The following is a 22,052-nucleotide window of genomic DNA, read 5'->3' as shown; positions in this document are numbered from 1 at the left end:
TGGCAGACATAATCCTACAGTTTTGTGCATCAGTCATTGCAAAAAGAGTCCAAGAACACATTTTTAGCTCAGATACTTCCTTACCCACTGCTAAATTCTTTTGGTTTTTAAAAGGACATAAATACCAACAGATTGTATACTGTTACCTCTTTTGTTTCACCTTACACTTTCACCTTCTATATGCAGTCCTTTCAATATTCAGTTAAAACACAATTCTTAGTCATATAAAACTATTTTGTGTTCAGCCCTCAAAGCTGCCACATTTCAGCCTACATAACAAATTGCAGGCCTTTCATTTTGCATCTCTAGTAATAAATGGCTTAACCAAATATATGCTAACTCTATGAGCTCAGTACTGCCCTCACCTTATAAATCAAGCCATTACTCTAGCATGCCCTCATAACTGTATTTTCAAGATCTAGTGTGTCACACAGCTATTAATAGTTTCGTAAAAGCCTAAGAACACCAACACTCCATTCTTACTTCCTATTTCCAAAGTCATCTCTATTCTCTCAGTTTCTGCTGCCATTTTATTTATCCACTTTATAATAAATGCTCAAACTTTTCAGGAACTGGGAAGAGAATTAGCCCACATTCTGCCCTCTGCATGAGGCAGACAATACAGTATCTTCCCTTAAAATGGTATGTAAGTTAAAGGTTTGACAACATTGAATTTCAGTAACTTATTTATTGAAAGGTCTGGGAACTACTACCCAATTATCTAGTCCAACCCTCTGTGCTTTAACAGTCATTACCCTATTCAGTCACATGGATACCTTGGAGATAACTCCTGTTCCCAATCTACAAAGCAAAATCATGCAGGATTTAAATGGTCCTGGCAAAACTGGTCATTTAGCAGCAGGCAAACTTCCACTTGCACTGCACATTCATTTTGTGCACTGACTACTTCACCACCTTGCCTGTTCTTCAGCCACACAATACTCTTCTACCGATTCTTTTGATGTTCACCCCTCTGGATGCAGTGTTCATTGTAATGTTCTAATCTGAAAATCATTCACTTCCTAATATAATAATAATAATAATAATTCCTAATAATAATGCTGTTGAATTACCGTGCCAGCAGGAGGGGCACAGCCCAGCTTCTTCTCTAAACATTCCTTCAGGCTAAAGCACTTCTACGTAAGTGCTTTACAGTTCAAACATTTATTACAGCATTTCAGAGTAAAATCAAATTAACATCAGAGATACACTACATTTTATTAATAAGTGTCATAAAAATATTAGCTTAAGTTGAACAAGTAACACAAGGGTATCAGGAAATATAAATGCTTGAGTTCCAGTAGCAATGTTTGCTTTGCCAGGCTACATATCCCATAAGTTTGATGGAATTCACTGCACATTAATGTATCAAACTACATAGTCAGGAAGCAAATTAACTTCTGAAGTTCTGGCTGTCATTTTGAGTTTGCATTAACGTAAGCGAACAGTGGAAAAGCAAGAATCCTGTTTGTTTGAACTTCCAGAAAGTATTTGCACAGAGGTTCAAGAAGGCAGTTTTGAAGAGATGACAGCTACAAAAACCACTGAATTGATTTTTAGAACATGAAGGATGGAGTAGGAGTTGAAGGGAGGCTGGGTTCTGCCTTTCCTCCGCAGTATGAAGGTTCTTGTGGCATCTTTATTCCTTACTGTCCCACAGAAAAAGAAGCTCCAATTCTTTCAGACAGAAGGCAGCAGGAATAGCTCCACAAGCAGTTTAAACCAGGGTTGCTTTCTACAGATTTCAACCCAGATTCTTCATCTGCCTTCACACTCACCACCTCTCTCCAAAGCCTGCTTCTACTATTTAAAGACATTCTATACTCTGCTCTCATCTTCACCTCAGCTGCCTCCATTGCTTCCTTCACCTTCAGAAAATGTTTGTCTTAAGGAGAGGGGGAGCCACCGAAATCAAACAGGAATTGTTCTTAAAAAAAAAAATCCTATCACTAAATTTTATTAAAAAAACCTCTCCTCTTCAAGCAGAAAACATGAGTTTAAGATTTCTGCCTATCATGGAAAAAGCTCTTAAGACTGGCAGAGAAAAAGCCTAGAAAACTTTCAGATTCTAGACAAGCATGTCTCCCACTATGAGAGTTTTGGGGAAACATGTTTTGGGAAACAAGTAGAGGACAAGACTTTCTATTTTCAGGAGCTGTGGAGAAGTAGGCCATACCATGCAGTTCCTGTCTCTTTGCACAAAACCATAAATTTTCCAGGACCCAAATCTTCACTTGTCAAGTCTCTGGGTGCTAAAGGGTATATAAAATGAAAACTAATGTTGCTTGGGAACTGTTTCTAGTCTGAAATATCTAATCAATTACATAGACAAAGCACCCAGAGTCCTACTTCATCCTCTTCTTGGATCTTTGCTACCATTCTAGTAAGGGGCTTCTGTATGTTCATCTCTTCCAGTTAAGGAAGCTACTGTGGCAATGTGGATAGCACTGTAACTAATAAGATTGCTAACAAGCAAGACAGGGCACAAAAGCACATAATGTGACGAAGTAGGGCTTGTTTAGTCCGGCAAAGAGGAAGCTAAGGAGAGCTCCAATAGCAGACTACAACAACTTAAAAGGGATTTAAAAAGGCAACATGGCCAAATTTTCCCAGTAGTAGAAGATGGTATAAGAAGAAACAACATCCACAAACTATGTCTTGAGAGGTTCAGATTAGACATCAGGAAGAATTCGGTCCACTAGGAAGACTGTGCAGCATTGAAACAGGCTATCAATAAAGCCTATCGTATCTTCATCCTTGGAGGCTTCCTAGACTCAGCTACAGAAAGCCATGATTGACCTGACCTAACATTAGCAGTAATCCTGCTTAGAGCAGATTGGATGGACTACGATGACCTCCAGGCAACTATTCCAAAAAAGTTTTCAGTGAGTTTTCTGATGATCTACATCTCTGAAACCAAGACACATTTCAGTATCGAGGTAGAGTTCAAAAAGTGATTCTGAAGGAAAAGCAGATTCCAATTTATACCTTTCTGCAGCCTGATCTGTAATCTACACTAGCATTATCAGTATCTCTCATCAGCAATAATTTTAAAAGAGCATCAGAACTTGAAGCAAGTCATCACACTTAGCAATTTTTTGTCAGTATCAGTGAAGTCTAAATAGGCCCTAATTAAAGGAGTGTTGGTTAAAATCTATTTGTAGTGCTCTAAGATAAGCAACCAGCAAAGGATACATAGACAATTCCTGCCATTCCCTTGCTTTTCTATATAGAAGTCAGCATACATGAGTGCTCACATCTAATTTAGAAGCTAAGCTTCAGCAATACAGCTACTATAAATTACAAATATCCTACAGATTTAAAAAGTTTACTTTTAGTTTTTTGTTTCAAAACAAAGAGAACATATACCAAGAAACTCCAATTCTTTTCTCCCTAGAGTCTGACTAAAATCAATTGTCAGCCCCCGGAGGAAAGATGGTATTGACTGCCCCTACTTATTTAACAAAACAGCACACAAATCACACAGCAGCGCAGCACCCATCCATACGAACATGTGCTGATAGACAACTAACAATCATTCTGCATGTCTTAATTGTCCTTTTGGGTCTTTGAAAAGTCCAACAGCTAGAAATGCATTTCTAGTCTGAGAGGCATCAATAAAGAGCAGTTAGGCATGGAAAACTAACACAGATGAAAGGACCAAATGTCACACTGTAAAACTCAAGAGATTTCGTCACTGTATTACACATAAGACAGCATCTATGCACACTGTAAAGAGCCCTTAACCCCAGTATATCCTTCTTACAATTCAATCACAGATTAAAAGCAGAACATCAGTATGAAACACGTGTTTCAGCATGACACCTTCCAGTTCAAGGCCAAGCGAGCGCACTGCAAACTGAAAACGCAGGCTGTTTGCTGCCTTTTGAAGCGGAGCTAGGTATGCGAGGGGAACCAAAGCAGCAGCCTGGCTGGCCGCGGCAAACCTAACCAAGCGGGAGGCCAAAGGCGCGGGCCGCCAGCGCTCCCGCTCTCCCAGCGCCTGCGGGGGCGAGTCCCAGCCGCGGGCACGGGCCGCCCCGCCGAGCGCAGCGAGCGGCGGCGGGGGGCGGGGGGCGCGATGAAGGGACAGCGCCACCTGCCGAGCCGCCCGCGCAGCTCCCGCCGCAGCCACCGCCACGCCACGGGCACGGGCACGCGCCGGGCTGGCTGCGCAGCGGCGACGCGGGGGCAGGAAGAACGGGGAGGCTGCGAGAACCGTGCCGTGCCGTGCCTGCTGAACGCGTACCTATTCTTCGGTTCTGTCCCACGGGCGCTTTTTTATTATTTTTTTTCCTGAAGAAACCTTAATGGAAGGGCAAAGCAATACCTGAGAAAATGTTCCAGCCTCCTAAATCGTCTTTAGCCCTTCCCCAAGCCAGACCCTGGCGCAAATGAACACACGGAGAGACCCCCGAGCCTGCGAGGAGGGCTTCCAAGGGACCAGTCGGGCAGGGCTGTGAGGGATTCCCGGAGGCGAGCGGTGACGCGGCGCGAAGGCACCTTGCGGCGTCCTGCTCAAACGCAGCAACCGGACCGAAGGCGCACGGACCGCTTCTCACGACCCTTCTCCCCTGAGAGCCCCTGCCACCACAGAAACGCGCCAAGTGCGCCCTAATGGCCCCCGCCGCCGACAAAACGCTCTGGACTCAAGTCGGTACCCCGATGAGGAGCTCCTGCGGCCCACGCCCAGGAAACGCCCGCGCTGCCTCCTCCCACCCTAACGGGAGACCCGCCAAGGCGGCGGCGTGCTTAAAAGGGAAGAAAAAGCCCCGGGGCGCAGGGAGGAAGAACCGCAGCCGGAGGAGGTGCCCGCAGGGAGCAAGTGCGAGGGCGGCCACGCCTTTGGCAGGGCTGCAAGCCGCGGCGGGACGCGGCGCCACGCGTAACGGTCAGCGCTCCAACGGCCGCTGCGCGTGGGCGCCGGGCGCCCCCGCCCGCCCCTCTGTCCCCGCAGCCCGGGGGGCCGCGGCAGAAAATGCGCTTCCGAGATACCGAACGCTGCTTTTTTTTTAATATGCTTTCAGAAAGCTCTAATTAAAAGGCAGGCTTAGAAAAATACATCATATCGGAGAAGTTACTGTGGTAAATTATCAAATGAAGTAACATCGAGAATCCTCAGGCGTTTTTCACTAACAATTTGGGGGCAGTAGGGAACAAAGCAACATGTGGGGATCTTCCTGCCTTGCCACTAGCTACTGCGTTTTCAGCTTCATTATTTCAACGTACGATTCAGCAAGTACTCAGTGCATTTACACCTCTTTTTCAGTACCTTTTTAAAAAAAGAGCCATTTAAAATTTCTTGCCATAAAATACCGTTTTACACAATCATTTCACATTTAAAATATTTTCAGAAAACTGAAAAAAAGTTCCCGTGATAAGTCAGCTATTTGGACTGTAAAAATTAATGCACAATCACAGCAGTGCTATCAGGTGAAAATGTTTATTGGCATTTTTAAATGGAGATTCTAGTCAGCATTCTTGGGGCTTTAATGTTGTAAAAGCATTCTTAAAATCAATTGTGGTATGCCCCTATGACAAATTATACAGTAAAATTAACTTGCTTGAAATACTGTATTTTCCTCATTTTATTCTATTTCATGCAAATAAATTCAGCACAGGAGAAAATGGGCAATATTACAAAGTAAGCATTTCCTTACAAAGGGAAAAATACCTAAAGATGACCAGGCCCATTTGAGAGAACTCACAAATGGCCTCTGTTTATGCTGACAGGGTTGACAGAAATAAAATTCTACCCCTGGGGGAAATGATGCTGTTTCTCAGCTTCAAAAGTTAGAAAAAAAAATTGAAAGCTGGAATATCTGCAATTCCAGCTCTAAATAAAATCTTTACTTAAATCTTGGAATACAAGCCAAAAATTGCATTTTTTTTGAAACCACAGAAAACTGATACCTTCAACGAGTTATTGCCAGTCAGTAAAATGACTGATTGAGGCTAATTAGGTTTTTTCCTTATTTTCCAATATAAAAAAATTTGAACAAGGGCATTGCACTTGTTGTATATTTAGCTGTATTTTGCTGTGATAGTATTTGTCTTTAAATCAGAAAACTCTTATTTTAAAGTAACATGGTAAAAAGGCTAGTTTCAAAAGAAAAGGAAAGGTTTTTTTCCTCCAAAAATGATCACCCTAAAATAAAAATGAGCATAATTTTTAGTTTATGTCAAGTTAAAATGTATTCTTAAATGTACCAAAACATAATATCATTATGATCAATGTTACATTTTTCAAACAAAGAACATCGATTAGAATTATTGAAACAACACATCTGAAAAATGTTCCAGTGCTCCACATTTTAAAAAGGCATTTCTTTCTGGTAAAAGTGGCTAATCATTTATAACAGGAGCAAGTCAAATGTAATTTTGAAATAATACACATTATCTCATTTTTTTCAATATATTCCCCCATTTTCTTGTTAGGTAGTCAATTCTACCTAATTTTTCAGATTTAGACTTCCCTTTTAAATGCACATTTAATGAAAGCAGCTGAAGATAGTGTACGAACTAACCAAAAATGTACAGCTGAAGTACAGAAGTCACGCTCTGTCCCTGGATACTTGCACACTGCTTCCAATGACAGCAACAAATCATTCACACTATATTCAGAAAGTAGGCCCAAATGATGTTGCCAGATTTACAGTCTTCACATAACTAAAACAATCATCTTGCATATAATGATCATCTTGCACTAAAAGTCTCACCTATCAAAAAAGGGAAAAAAATACATTTTTTTTCATCGTGGTCTGATTTAGCCTAAAGGAAGCACCCACAGACTTCATATTCTGATTCATGGCTCTGACAATCTGAATATATTTTATTTCAAACAAGCAGATTTTTTAGTGTCTCTATGCAAAGCAAAAGATACTCACTTCATAGTAATGAAAAATACATTCAAACAGTTTTTGTCTACTAGGAGGAAAGCAAAAAGTCTGCGAAGGAGAAATAGCACAAATGCTTGATTACAGCATTGAGCTAAAAGGAAAATCGGAGGTGAAAGGAAAAAAATATGAAAACTATAGACGTGGTCTTATTTACTCACAGTCTCTTTCATTAATTTAAAGAAAGAAAAAAATAAAAGGAATATGCTATCTATATACCCCCCAAAGCAACTATATTAGTGAAAAAAAACCCAGAGATACTAATCAAAAAACTTATTTTCTCAATCAGCTATTCAGAGTAACAAACAAAGACTATGATTCACAAAAGCAGAATCCCAAGTGGCTTATTTGACATTCTGTCTCCAAAATTGTCTCCTTGCATTTCAGACCTGATACACAAGTCCTGAAAGCTACTGTGACAGTAGAAAATATATAAAGTTGAAAGGAGACCAGACCTCAAGCAAAACATAGATAAATCTCGGTTTTCATGGAATGTATTGTCTTTAAGAAGTACTAAGGAAATTCCACTGGTAATGAACAGGAAAAATAGTATGTAATAGGCTATAACATGACTGTTTTCATTTGGGGAAAAAAGAAAGCACTTCTTTCTTTTTAAATTTTTATATGGTTATTTTTCAGTTTTAACCTGTTGTCTTATGCTAACCATTTAATATTGTTTGTTTCATTTTGAAATACATGGTAAATGTTTTAACCAAAATTTCACAATAGCCTAGTGACTTTGGTAATATCTCCCTTTTCAAAAATGGGGTTAACTCAAGTTAGCAAGATAACTTGGTGTCTAGGGACAGAAAATGAATACAGACCAAGATGTCAATCATTAAAAAAAAAAAAAAGAAAGAAAGAAAGAAAAAAATCCACTACATTTAGGTTGTGTGTGAGCTTGTTCATTACTGTTGTATTTATTGACCAGTTTCAAGTGTGACTGAAGGCTAAGATGTCCTACAGTTCTACAGGGGTGAGAAAACAGAGAACTGTGTAGGGAAGAGAAACTCCCAGTGTGCCCGGCTAAGAGAAAGGCTGAATCACGACACCATGAAATCCACTGGCATAACAACCAACTGCAAGAAAAGCTTCAGTCAGAGCATGCAATTAATCACAAGATGCAAAGCTGTAGGAAAACAAACCTCATTATTTCCAGTGCTCATGGAAATACTTATTAATCTTGAAAACAGAGAAACTTTCAGTTACCACTGAATACAATTCTTAAATGCAGTTAACTTGAGTGTACCATAGTAAATAGCCCCCTCCATATATTTTTTTTTAAATCACAGTTAAATATAAGTAGGAGCAAGTTCCTCTCTCCCTGCATCTTGTTATGAATATCTAAATATATATTTTATTCAAAATCTTCTTCAGTCACTTTGTCCCTGGTATTCCACAAAAAAAAAAAAAAAAAAAAAAGGTCAGAAAGTTCCTACAGTGCCACGTTAGCAGATTATTGAAAGCAGAACAAATTTAGCCAGAGACACTGTCATTTTCATGGGTGGAAAATAATACATTCTAACATGATAAACTATTTTCAGGCATTTGAAATAGAAAATGGAGAACTCTTCCTCCTCCTCACTATATTTTGGATTTTAACCCAATTTGTGTTGATGGAAAAATTCTTATTAACCTCAGTCATGCATGCTCAGATCTTCCCTGCACAACATAAACTTTTACAAAAGCAAAGAATTTTACACTTCTCTCACACTTAGAAAACCATTTCCATTATTGAGATGATCAACTTGCTTTGTCCAAATGATCATTAGAGAGAAATAAGAATAAACAAAGTTACTCATGCCGGATGTTCAAAGCACTTCAGAGTACAGTCAGCAGCTCAAGTATGTGCCCTGAATCTTAAGGTACTGAGCACCCTCAACTACCAAACAGATCAAATGGAACTGAAGCAATTCAGGGACCTAGAAAACTGCTCTCATGATCAAAACAGTATCGTTATTTCCCAACCAATCTTTTAAAATTTGTCCCACAGTTTAGTAACTTTGACCATGTACAGGACATTTTTTCCCCATAATCATTTATTACATGAGAATAATAAATGCCATAGCATTCTTTTCTCTAGCTACAAGCAGAGACAAGATAAATATGATTTCTCTTTACTTTTCTACCAACCACACAACAAACAAAAAAAAAAAGCACGCAACAAATCTCAAGTCCATAAATACGAGTGATAAACATTAAAAGATCCGGTCACAACTTACACAACTAGAGAATGCTGCACTGCAGTTATGTCAAAGATATTTTATTGAAAATTCCCAAAACCCATTGAGCTAGGGTCAAATCTGAAACATCTTTCACATAAGAAAAAAAAAAAAATGCTGAAACCAATGCAACTACTCACATGAATATGCAGAGCAGGATTTAGACTCTACTCTTTTTGTCCTGTATGAATTATCCATCACATTTCTATTGTATATTATTAAAGTGACTTGCTTTTTTATCCTCCCAACCCCCACATCTGTGCTGCTGTAATTTACGTGAATTGCAGTTAATGATCACTTGCGTTATACTTGATCAGCATATCAATAATACACTCTGCACAGACTAAGTAGCTCTTCTTTCTTTCCCCTTTAATGAAACCTATAGAAATGGAACTGGTATTTGACTGATTGGCATTACAAAAAGGTTGCCTAGGCAGGTGCTGGAGATGGTAGTACAGGATACAGGCCCTGTGGTTGCTGCCAATCATGCTCAAGCATCAGCAAAGCCAGCTATTATATTTTTAATTTGGTTGCTTAGCCATCTAGAGGGGCTGATGTTTTGTACTTAAGGGATTTTAATGAGCTTGACCAGATCAGTGTTACTGATGCCAAGATTGTGGCTGTGTGGGATGGTTCAAGGAGAGATCACATTCTTACAGGGTGATATTATTAACCATGCTCTAAAACACTGCCATCACAGTGTTTTTATGTGAGACAGAAAAATGCTTGAATACAAATGAGCTATAAATCTGAACATGAATATTCAGGAATTTCTGGAGAGCCTTATTATAAATGCCCAAGTCAAGACAGACTTTTTTTTTTTAAAAAAAAAAAAAGAAGACAAAAAATAAATAAAATAATAACCACTGAATGCCAAATATGACAACCAGCTTGGGTCATTTTGCCAGAAGTCAACCAGCTTCAGTATAGCTCAGGTAAAATGATTCAACCTAGTAACAGGTGTAGATACTTCATCTAAATTATTTTTTAGAAATTTGTAAGTTGTCCTCCATAGCACACTGGCAGTTATGGTTTCAGATAAGAACACTGCTGGATGCTGGGGAACTGGCACAACACCAGTATTCTCATTTGTGAATCACAGCCTCAAGTGTGGCTCTATTAGCTTTACCTTGTAAATCACCACTGTGTTATTAGCAATCTTTCAATATGATGTGACATCTTTATTATAATGTTTTTCCACTGAAGTTTAAGTTCATATTTTAGTTTGCTTGGAGACAGATGCAGCCATATTTACCAGGTTTAATTAAGAGAATATAAATAAAGGGCTGTGAAAGGAATGTATCTCTTTCCTATGCTGTTCGAGGTGCCTATTACTACATTATTTCACAGCAAAAATTATATCAGATAGGATGTTACTTTTTTTTAATTGTACATTCATGATTCAGTATTTAAGCTTAAAATTTCACAGTACTTTAAAGGTTACAGTTTATTGTCCAAGTTCTCTTACAGAACTGCTCACAATACAGGATCTAAATTAATTTACTAACATGTGATTTTACATGCTAATGAAATTTCTATGTAAAACACATCAGCCCAATTCTATGGTTTACTTTAGCTTTAATATCCATGGATATTACAGTAAATAAGAACAGCGTGCACAGACACACAGAGATGAGATGTACTGGATTTACCTAACACAGACTTGCAGAAGCTAATAAAATTGTTTTGAGAGATCTGGGGGCCTTTTCTGCTGGGGTAATGTAGCACATCTGTTTTTCTTATAGGCCCCAAGATACCCTGTATCATTCCCTACCAACAGCTTTAGGCATCCAAGGCAAGAGAGGCACAGCTGCAGGGAGCAAAGCAGTAGATCTGCACAGCTGCAAGGAGATGAACAGAGAAGTAGAGTAAAGCAGAGGAGGCTGTGAGAGAAACAAAAAAGGCTTCGCAAAACAAAACTATAAAATGCAACTGAAGACAAAAAAACTGATGAGTTAGAAATTACTGGAGAGTTCCCTCTTGGACATCCTGTTTATAAAGATTTCTTATTGGGAAAAGTCAGCAGGAACGGCCACTAGAAAGAAACAAACTCTCTTGCCACCTCTTCCCCATGAGAGGGGAACAATTGTTCACAAACACAGAGAGAGATCTATGTATAAATTCAAAAAAAATAAAAAATAAACCAAACAGTAATCCTTAAATATTTCTAAACACCTCCATAACAATTATTATCAAGAAGGAACTACTTCAAATATTAACAACTGAATCCCGTAAGATAGAGATGCAAAGTACTGTTATGACTAATCTCTGCAAAAGTAATGTTGGTGAATCAACTTGGCCAAAGCTACAGAAGGATCAAAAGAGCAATACTTGTCAACATTCAAAAAGCACTAGATCTGGAAAAAAACCCAGCAGTCAATAGACTATAGAAACTCCTAGCCCTCGTCAAGACCAGGGCGTTTCCCAAAGAAGCAGAAATGGGAGCAGAGCTGGCAGAGGTTTACTCATGGGGCAGGAGACACAGGCAGAGACAGATGCACAAAAATTGCTAGCAGTTGTCATCCCAAAGGTAGTGCAATAAAATAAGACTACCATAGGGGAAGGAAACAAAGCAGTGTCTAAGGGTAGGCATACGTGACAAGGCACTGAGAGGAGCTGCTACAAGTATTTGAGTTCCTTCTTTCAAGGAAGGCTTGATGGAACAGATTTCTCCGAGGGTGACAGGAGCTCCTGACATTGAGGCTTTCTCATTCAGGGGACAGAATGCAAGAGGTGGGGTTCTCCTTCCATATTTGTGTTACACAATGTAGAAAGAAAGCAGTGAGGGGTTGTTCTTATGCAAAAACACACATATATATTCTTCGGAGGGGCAAAGAGTTGGCAAGTGACCAGCTACCTGTCAATGCCACTGGATGACTATATCATGATACTAAGTCAACAAAAATTTGAAAAAGGGTAGATTGGTAGCAAATAATATGTAAAAATGTGGAGCTGGCAAGTACAAAAGTATTCTCTAAGACTAAACGTTTACTTATCCAAATAGAATGTCCAGTTTCATTCAATCTGGAAACAAGCTAAATCCACCAATAAACCCTCCAGAGAATTATTTAGATATTTCTCTACTAATATTTTAACTCAGAAAAAAAAAATCTGAACAATTCAACACAAACAGGTTGTCAAATGAGTACTTACATCACCTGCTTGTGTATGTCCAAAAATTTTTTTCATCTTCCATTATTTCCAGCTGAATAAATTATCGAGTAATACTATAAAATAGGTTGATACCTTTTTGAAATATATTTTATGATAGCAGAAGGAACAGACTTACTGACAATTTTTTATTCACTGTACCCCTTCCTTTCATTTTCTCCAGTAAGGGTGATCTCTTCATGGGGATTGCATGCACTGCAATGTATATTCTAAAGGAAAAGCACCATACCTATGTAAGTGATATATATCAAGTTTAGAACAGACTATTTTTGAAGCTCCGAAGAGCCACAGCTATTACACAGTGTCCTCTGAAGAGGAAACAATGGTTAAATAGCACATTGGTCTGTAGCAGCACTCTTCCATTTCACAGTCTAGTGAACTCACCCCATGTGATGGGTAGGAGATCCAGCCCAGCTCCCCTTGAATTGCTTTTGAATCCAGCAGATTAACTACAAAAGAAAACAAAATGAAGAGGAATGAGTTTCATTTGCCTCTGTCCAGTTAACTTCAGTTAGCCTGTACTAAAAGATGTGTTTATTTGGGGCCTTATGAAGCAGTTGATTTGTTCAGGTGGTCTGGCAGTTAGCTACAAAAAAGAAAAAGACAGACAAATGAAAGGGATCATCTTGTTTATGTTAAAACATTATATGAACAGCAGACCCAGGAACTTTTTAAAACAAAAAAGTGACAAAAATAAACAATGTATCTCTATCCAAATTAATTACAGCAGGGGGTGGGAACAGAGCCACTCTCAGCTGCGTAAACTACAGCGTTTTCCCCTTGGATGCCTGGTATTTGGGTCAATGCATCTAACTACATAGGTGAGATCTGAATATTTTAATCATTATTTGATTAAAGGCCTGTATTTGGCATACATAATTTTCTTAGAATACAAGAATAAATAATGAATGCTGATTAAATTCATTCTTTTAGTTCTTTCTTCTTTTTGATCTAATATGTTCTCAAATTGCCTTGTAGTAGCAAACTGTTTTCTAAATGTTATATGCAATGTTAGATACAGAAAGTAATTATTTCCAATGTTATGAATTCAGATATAGCTACTTAAAGAGAGGCATCAATTCATAGCTAATTTAACCTTTTTTTGAGAGGCATGCACCAATTTTCTGAGGCAGAGGGAAGATTTTATTTGTAAACAGTTTGACAGACATTTTCTAGTCAATTAAATCACAGTGTTTTTATATCAACATTACATATAAACAAATACATTAAAGGATATTCTTTCTTGATATTGACTTATTTTTTTGAATAAGTGCAAAAATAAATTCTGTTCCTTATCCTGACCATTTTATGTAACATCTACAAGTGCTACAATCACAAAGCTCCCTAACAAAGAATGTATGTATTAGCATGAAACTGAACAGGTGAATTGGTATAAAGTGGTACAAATAATCATAGTCTCCACAAAAAGTATAAGTCAGGGAAGTATTAGTAAGCACCATGACAACAGTATATTTCATGACTGCATGGCTCCATGTGTCTTCAGTATTTATTATTTGTAATTTAGATTTACTTTCTTTGCATTTTTTTTCCCTAAAAATGGAAATTGCAGAGAGAAAAGAAATAAATTCTGTCTTATGCAAGGGAATTGTAACAATTCAGTATGATGGCTCTATTAGACATGGCCACTGCAACTTTCTAAGCAGCTTCAGCTTCCATTTGTAAGCCTGAAGGGTTGTCACCATTCCCAGGACCAGATGGTCTGGGTATTGGTGCTCAGAGAAAATAAAAGAATAGAACTAGGAAAGGAAAAATGAGGGAAATTATCTATAAATCTGCTAAGTAGAGCTATTAGAATTAATTTGGCATTCTCCTGAACTAACTGCTGTTTAATTTGGACATCACTTAAAAATAGAGCTATCAAGGCACTTTTTCCTCTTATTGGAACATACAGGAAGAGAGACAGTTGGGGAAAAGCAGGTTTACTGTATCAGAAATTAGACAACAAACAATATTATAAACAACCATACATATACACCTGTGACTCTGCATGTGCATGTGTTCATATGTTGCACATGTGTATATACGCAGTGCTATACTGCAATGAATGAGCTATTCTTCTATCTGTGCAAGGAAAAATACTTCTCCCTGCAGTTACAAACCCTTTTAAAATAAAAACAATATTTTCAATTTTTACCTACATCAAACAGACCAAACTATCTTTATTAATCTTACAGAAGGAATACAAGGAATACTCCGTATTTCTTTAGCACTGATATTATTGATAATTACATTCTTAATCATCTACAAACAAAAAAGTCCTTTATTGAGTGTATAATGCCCTAGGCAAACTATTCTGAAACAAGGCCTGCATCTGTAATGGGAAATTAATAAAAATTCAAAAGTTCACTTTTTGCTTTTGTGACTACAAATTCCCATAGATTCATAGAATCATAGAATCAGTAAGGTTCGAAGGGACCTCTGGAGATCATCTAGTCCAACCACCCTACTCAAGCAGGGTCACCTAGAGCATGTTAGATGGGGTTGCATCCAGGCAGGCCTTGAAGATTTCCAGAGAAGGAGACTCCACAAGCTCTCTGGGCAGCCTGTGCCAGTGCTCTGTCACTCTCACAGGGAAGAAATTCCCCCTCACGGTCAGGCGCAACTTCCTGTGCTTCAATTTTTGCCCATTGTCTCTTGTCCTGTCACATGGGACAACAGAAAAGAGTTTGTCCCCATCCCCTTGACACCTGCCCTTCAGGTACTTATACACACTGATAAGATCCCCCCTCAGTCTTCTCTTCCCCAGGCTGAAGAGGCCCAGATCTCGCAGCTGTTCCTCAGAGGGCAGGTGCTCCAGCCCTCGGATCGTCCTCGTAGCCCTACATTGGACTCTCTCCAATAGCTCCATGTCTCTCTTGTACTGGGGAGCCCACACCTGGATGCAGTACTCGAGATGAGGCCTCCCCAGGGCTGAGGAGAGGGGCAGGATCACCTCCCTTGACCTGCTGGCAGCACTCTTCCTAATGCACCCCAGCATACCATTGGCCTTCCTGGCCACAAGGGCACGTTGCTGGCTCATGGTCAATCTGTCATCCACCAGCACTCCCAGGTCCTTCTCAGCAGAGCTACTCTCCAGCAGGTCAGCCCCCAGCTTGGACTGGTGCCTCGGCTTATTTCTGCCTAGGTGCAGGACTCTGCACTCTGCACTTGCCCTTGTTGAACCTCAGCAGGTTCCTCTCCGCCCAGCTCTCCAGCCTGTCCAGTTCTCCCTGAATGGCAGCACAGCCCTCAGGTGTATCAGCCACTCCTCCCAGCTTGGTAGTATCAGCAAACTTGCTGAGCAGGCACTCTGCCCTCTCATCCAGGTCACTGATGAAGAGGTTGAACAGGATGGAAGCGAAGCCAGTACTGAGCCCTGGGGGACACCACTAGACACAGGCCTCCAACTAGACCCCGCACCACTGAAGACCACCCTCTGAGCTCTCCATTCAGCCAGTTCTCAATCCACCTCACTGTCCACTCATCTAACCCACACTTGCTGAGCTTCTCCAGGAGGATGTTATGGGAGACAGTGTCAAAAGCCTTGCTGAAGTCAAAGTACACAACATCCACTGCTCTCCCACCATCTACCCAGGCAGACCTTCCATCACAGAAGACCATCAGATTGGTTAAGCAGGATTTCCCCTTGGTGAATCCCTGCTGGCTACTCTTGATCACCTCCTTTTCCTCCACATGCTTGGAGATGTCATCCAGAAGGAGCTGTTCCAGCACTCTTCCAGGGATGGAGGTGAGGCTGACCAGCCTATAGTTGCTAGAGACCTATAGTTGCTGGAGACCCCAGCAACTGGGTCCTCCTCCTTGCCCTTCTTGAAGACTGGAGTGACACTGGCTTTCTTCCAGTCCTCAGGCACCTCTCCAGTTCTCCAGGACCTTTCAAAAATGATGGAGAGCGGCTTGGCAACAACATCTGCCAGCTCCCTCAGTACCCGTGGGTGAATCCCATCTAGGCCCATGGATTTGTGGATGTCTAGCCTGCCCAGAAGATCTCTAATCCTATCCTCCTCAACCAAAGGAAAGTCTTCCCTTATCTGGACTTTCTCCCTCACATCCAGGCTGCAGGATTCATGAGGGCTGCCCTTAGCAGTGAAGGCTGAAGCAAAGAAGGCATTCAGTAATTCTGCGTTCTCTGTATCCCTTGTCACCAGGGCCCCTGCCCGATTTAGTAGTGGGCCCACATTTTCCCTAGTCCTCCTCTTGCTGCTGATGTATTTGAAGAAGCCCCTCCTGTTGTCCTTGACATCCCCTGCCAGACTCAATTCCAGCTGGGCTTTAGCCTTCCTCACAGCATTTCTACATACTCTGACTGCATTCCTATAATTCTCCCAGGCAGCCTGTCCCCTCTTCCACAGTCTGTGTATTTTTTTCTTCTGTCTGAATTTGGTCAAGAGCTCCTTGCTCACCCATGCAGGTCTCCTGCCCCTTTTGCTGCACTTCTTACTCATAGGGATGCACCGCTCTTGAGCTTGGAGGAAGTGATGTTTGAATACTAGCCAGCTCTCCTGGACCGCTCTTCCTTCTAGGGCCTTAACCCATGAGACTCCACCAATTAGGTCTCTGAAGAGCCTGAAGTCTTGCTCTCCTGAAGTCCAAGGTTGCAGTCCTGCTTGTTACTCTAGTTCTTTCCTGTCGGATCCTGAACTCCACCATCTCGTGGTCACTGCAGCCAAGGCTGCCCCCTTCACATCTCTAACCAGTTCCTCTCTGTTGGTAAGGACAAGGTCCAGCAGGATACCCTTCCTTGTAAGCTCCTCCACCATTTGCGACAAAAGTTATCATCAATGCATTTGTCTTGGTAACTTACTGCCAACGATTCAGGAGATAATAAAACAGATATATTTGTTGTGCATTTGCAATACATGGTGGTGAAAGAAGTCTGACTTCTGATGTCAATTCCTTGGCAGTAAGTTACCAAGACAAACCACTCAGGAGTAAACCTTAGTTTTTATTTATATATATTTTTGCACACATGCACACACACACACGCATTTTAAGAGTAAGCTTTATGAAAACATGCTTGCAGCCACTCTGAAATTTCTAGCTTCAGTCCAAATTCAGTCTCATCTGAAAAAATAAACAGGGAATACATTCACAAGAGGACTCTCCCTCTCCCCACTTACTAAACAGACTAGCAGTTACAGCATGATCTAGAGCCATGATCACTGTCCAGGTCTCTCATATACCTCAGTAACATCAACCCCATATACCCTATCTCTCAGAGAAGGCCTCAGCTCACAGGTTAGAGTATTCCTATGAGAAGTACCGACAGGCGCTAGAATAGGGCTGCTTCACCCACCATGAGGGGCAGTTAAAGACTCGGTGGCAGGCAGGCATCCTGCACCATGGTGGGTAGCCCAGGCACAGCATCAGGAAGCCACTCTCCCTGCCCCAACACCATGTCTCACAAAGTATTTCACAGCAAGTGGAACAGATGCAAAACAAACCCTCTTCCCGGCACACAGAGGAGCCAAGGAGGTATGAACACCGGACAATGAAGTTCGAGCTCTTTCTATTAATGGTTAAAGGCAAGGGTTTTAATCATGGCCTTGTATTTCCTAGCAAAGTAACTGAATCAGAAAGTGTATATACAAAGCAGTTCTTGTAGATCTGCCTCAATCTTTCCTGCTGAAGCTATTCCACTTGTGTTAATATACTGGGATCAAATCTGTGACAGTAAGAACAATTTTTCAGCCCAGGGAAGACTCTTCCGGACTAGCACATTTCTTTCATGAACAAAGCACATTCCTTCCTAGATAGCCCTACCCCCTCCACAAAAATAAAGCATCATGTTATTGCATAATCCGCCCTCTCCTCTTCCCATGATTGTAACACCAGTATTCATGTATATAAGAGCATTCACAACTCATAGTGGCCTTTTAACTGGACAGACTGAACTAACAAATTACAGAACAGGAGCTTAATAAAATTAAATTCTTACCAGCAACATTTTCATTATACAACTACACTATGCATCATAAATGCAATAAAGGTTGAGCTTTTTCCTCTATGTGCTTCCTCTCTTCTTCATTCCACCTTCCTGATCTTCTTTATCACTTTCAAACAGGAGCCACTGGCCAAACCGCTCTATCATATTTATATACATTTCACTACAATTTAAAAATACTTAGAAAAGAGAAATTCACACTGACTATAGTAGGTTTGTAGTTCAGACACAAGTCACAGCACCCAAAACAGATGCCTAAAAAGGATGGTATGAATATTTCCATTCACAACAAAAAGCAAGGCAAATACTACGTTCCAAACCTGTAACTTCATTAATAAGTAGCTTTGTGCTAAAAATATCGATGAGCTTTCGTACTTCAAATGCTTCAACCTTTTCCACCAGTTTTTATTTACACCAGAAACAGAAAGTTTGCCATGTTAAGTAAACATTTCCTATTCACAATAAGATCAGAAAACCTAAGGTTCTCTCATCTATCTCGTCACACAGTCTCCACTGACCGTAAAGATCTCCAAGTACTCTTTTTTTGTGGGTGTGGAATGCTAAGACGACACTCCCTCTCTCCCCTGCCTCCCCCCACCCCGCAAAAAAAAAAAAAAAAAAAAAAATCATCATCATCAAAAGAACGAAACAATAAGTATACTGACCACCTAGACAAAAGGAGTCTGTCCCTTTACCTTGCATCTTTATCATTTGCCCAAGAGGAATCATGTAATAGGCATGCAGAAACATACAGCAGAGTACTTGACTGCTGGAATTGTTTATAATCCAAACGAAATTTGTACACAGAGAACTTTATCCCCTACTAAAAAAAGAAATTGAAAAGATGTATTTTCATGTACAGTTCCTTAATAATATCTAAAATAAAAAATACCTTTTCTTTTGGATGGTCACCTGAAAATATCCCCCATACCCCCAAAAAGTTTCTATGATACTCATTTTTTCTTTGACTTCAAGAGAAAGTTGTACACCTCAATAAAGAGCAAACAACTAATAGAGAGCTCATAGGCTGCAGCGGTCCCAGGCCCTGACACAAAGTTATAGAAGGGGAAATTATTACATTTTGTCATCATGTCTCCTAGTATCCCTTATGAATCTGGAAAATGAATGAAAGAAGAAAAACATAGCAATTTCTCTGCAGTGATACTGCAGAAAAAATAGATTAGATTTTTATCGTCTAAATCTTTTTTGCAAGGATTTGTAGGATTAGGTGAAAAAACATAATATATACAGATACAATTGACCTGTATAATGATTACTCACTCAAATCATTCCAACTCCGTACGTACTCTCGTGTAACAAAGATTAACATAATTGACTCACAAGACTGATATGATCAATTCATAAAGTGTAATATGAAGAGATATAAAGTCAGATCATCACCATCCAGCGTATACCAGTACCATCCAAAAGAATTTTTTTCGCATACAATTGAAATCAAATGAAAGCCCACACTTAGAAGTATTGCAATTGCCCATAGCCACATATTTAGCAGAAGAAAGTGAGAATGGGAGAGAAAGGGTTTCTAACCCCTCTTGTCCTGTGCAACATGTGTACCTCCAGCCACCTGTTACTTGCCACAGCAGCACAACCCTCCCCCGCTACTCCTCCATTTGGTAACTACATCCACCTTAATGACACACAGTGGGTTACTTAACATGAAGTGAATTGTACAACGTAACAAAAGGCAAAGAAAGAGGTCAATCTATTCCACATGGTAATATATTTTCTGTTTCTGCGAGTGTAACAACCAGGTACTCCAAAACAACTGGTCCGATGCAGTGGCTGCATAAGCACTTAGAATCATAGAATCTGTAAGGTTGGAAGAGACCTCTGGAGATCATCTAGTCCAACCTCCTTGCTCAGCAGGGTCACCTAGAGCATGTTAGATGGGGTTGCATCCAGGCAGGCCTTGAAGATCGTCAGAGAAGGAGACTCCGCAAGCTCTCTGGGCAGCCTGTGCCAGTGCTCTGTCACTCTCACAGGGAAGAAATTCCCTCTCCTGTTCAGGCGCAACTTCCTGTGCTTCAATTTCTGCCCATTGCCTCTTGTCCCCACTTAAGGTCAGATAGGGCCCCAACTTCAAGTTCTTATTATCCACAGCTCATATATTTAAATGGGAGATCGGCAAATGGGAAAAGAGGAGCGACCAGAATATCATGCCCCCACAATAAAATCAGTGACTCTTCTTCCTTCCTAACTGTTATTACTTTCTGGGAGCGAGTAAAAATGTTGTTATAAAAGTCAGGCCACTTGAAGGAGAATCAGGACTTCCAAGCTCTTTCTGAAGCTTGTGCATCATGTACTACCTCACACAATTCAATTGCATTCCTTATATTTCCTTATTCTGCAGAACTGTTTTGAGTGCCATTCAGCTAACTCTTACAAAAATTTCTGCGGTTGACCACCCAGTTACTATGGATAACTCTTCTGAGGTTGACCAGCCAGTTACTATGGATAACTCTTACAGCAGCTGAGCAGTTCTGCTGCCTTAAACAACTTTTTCCTATGAAATGCCTTTAAAAGGATCATTGGTTATATTAGAGACACAGAGGAGTTCTCATAAAACAGTTTATAAAAAATCAAGAGCTCTGTAACACTTGCAGCATACTACATTGGTTTATATCATGTAACCAACTTGGTTTTAAACCAGTGGCAAGTACTAGAGAGAAGGTACTGGTATTAAAAGACTGCAGCGCTCTACAAAGTAAGCAACCACCAGTTCTAGCTTTGAAAAGTGAATGATGTAATCCTCTCATACCACAGCCTTGCTCACTGTACTGCACACTGTAGCTATTTCCACCATATGGCAACATACTGGCAAAATGTCTTTTCAGAACATGTTCTCTCTACTGCCTGACTATTCCGGCCTTCAGAATACACAGTTTTAACAGAAAGCATGACTATTTCCACAATACACATTTGTGCCATGGAGATAAAGATGAATCTTTTCCCAGTGACTGAAACAGGAACATGCAAGTGAAATGCAAAGCTTGCTCACTCTCATTTTCCTGGCATCCAGAGGAAGATGAATGAGGGCTTGAGCACAGTCTGACATCTAGGCCTCCTCACACTATCAGAAATTACTTCCAGTTTGAAAGTGATGGCAGAGGGCCTGACTGTAGGCTCGCTAATAGCAGGTTTTATCAGGAGTGATGTCACTGAAAGAAAAAGAACTGTAAAACTAACAATATACCTGAATACAGACTGAAAGCAGCAGTATTTCCAGGAACCTGTGGAGCAATGACTTGTACACTGAACTGAACACAGTGTAAATACATTCCCCAGTAAAAAATAAACAAATGTTGTGCCAGGTAAAACCAGCCACAGTTAATGTTCATTCCCTAAGAAACAGGGAGGAAAGCCTGCTAAGAGACAACTTTCAATATGTAAAGGCGAAGAATCTACAAACAGCAACTTCAATGCTGTAAGTATTTCCAAACCACATCTTACACACAAAAAATACAGAATAATAACCAATGAGCTAAAATATTTTTTCTTCCAATAATTAGCATTGCCATTTTAAAAAAAATTAAAAATCTCAAAAAGCATATTTTGTCTTTTCTTTTTTGGTATCACACTGTCCATTCAGAAATACATTACTTATTAAAAAATGCTAACAAATGAAAAAAAATAATTTGCTATGCATCTAAAAAATGGGGAATGCCCATAATTGAAATGTGTCATAGACTTCTGAGAAGCAACAAAAATATTTTGTGGCAAGAAGTTAACCAGGATTTGGTTTGGGGTGGGACAGAGTGGAGTCAGTGTAAATACTGACAT

General features: G+C 40.1%; 1 protein-coding gene across 3 annotated transcripts in view; it reads right to left on the bottom strand.

Moving 5' to 3' along the window:
- The window catches only part of EPHA3 (EPH receptor A3), a 225,822-nt gene that overhangs the window by 191,894 nt on the left and 11,876 nt on the right, over window positions 1-22,052 (bottom strand). For all 3 annotated transcript variants that reach the window (XM_062596958.1, XM_062596976.1, XM_062596967.1), the window contains exon 2: window positions 12,674-12,738. In XM_062596958.1, coding sequence (XP_062452942.1) covers window positions 12,674-12,738 — 65 coding nt within the window. The remainder of the gene's footprint in view (window positions 1-12,673; window positions 12,739-22,052) is intronic.

Source organism: Rhea pennata, chromosome 1, assembly GCF_028389875.1.
Source record: "Rhea pennata isolate bPtePen1 chromosome 1, bPtePen1.pri, whole genome shotgun sequence".
In the NCBI taxonomy this organism is placed as follows: Eukaryota; Metazoa; Chordata; class Aves; order Rheiformes; family Rheidae; genus Rhea; species Rhea pennata.
This window is presented reverse-complemented; position numbering and strand designations above follow the sequence as displayed.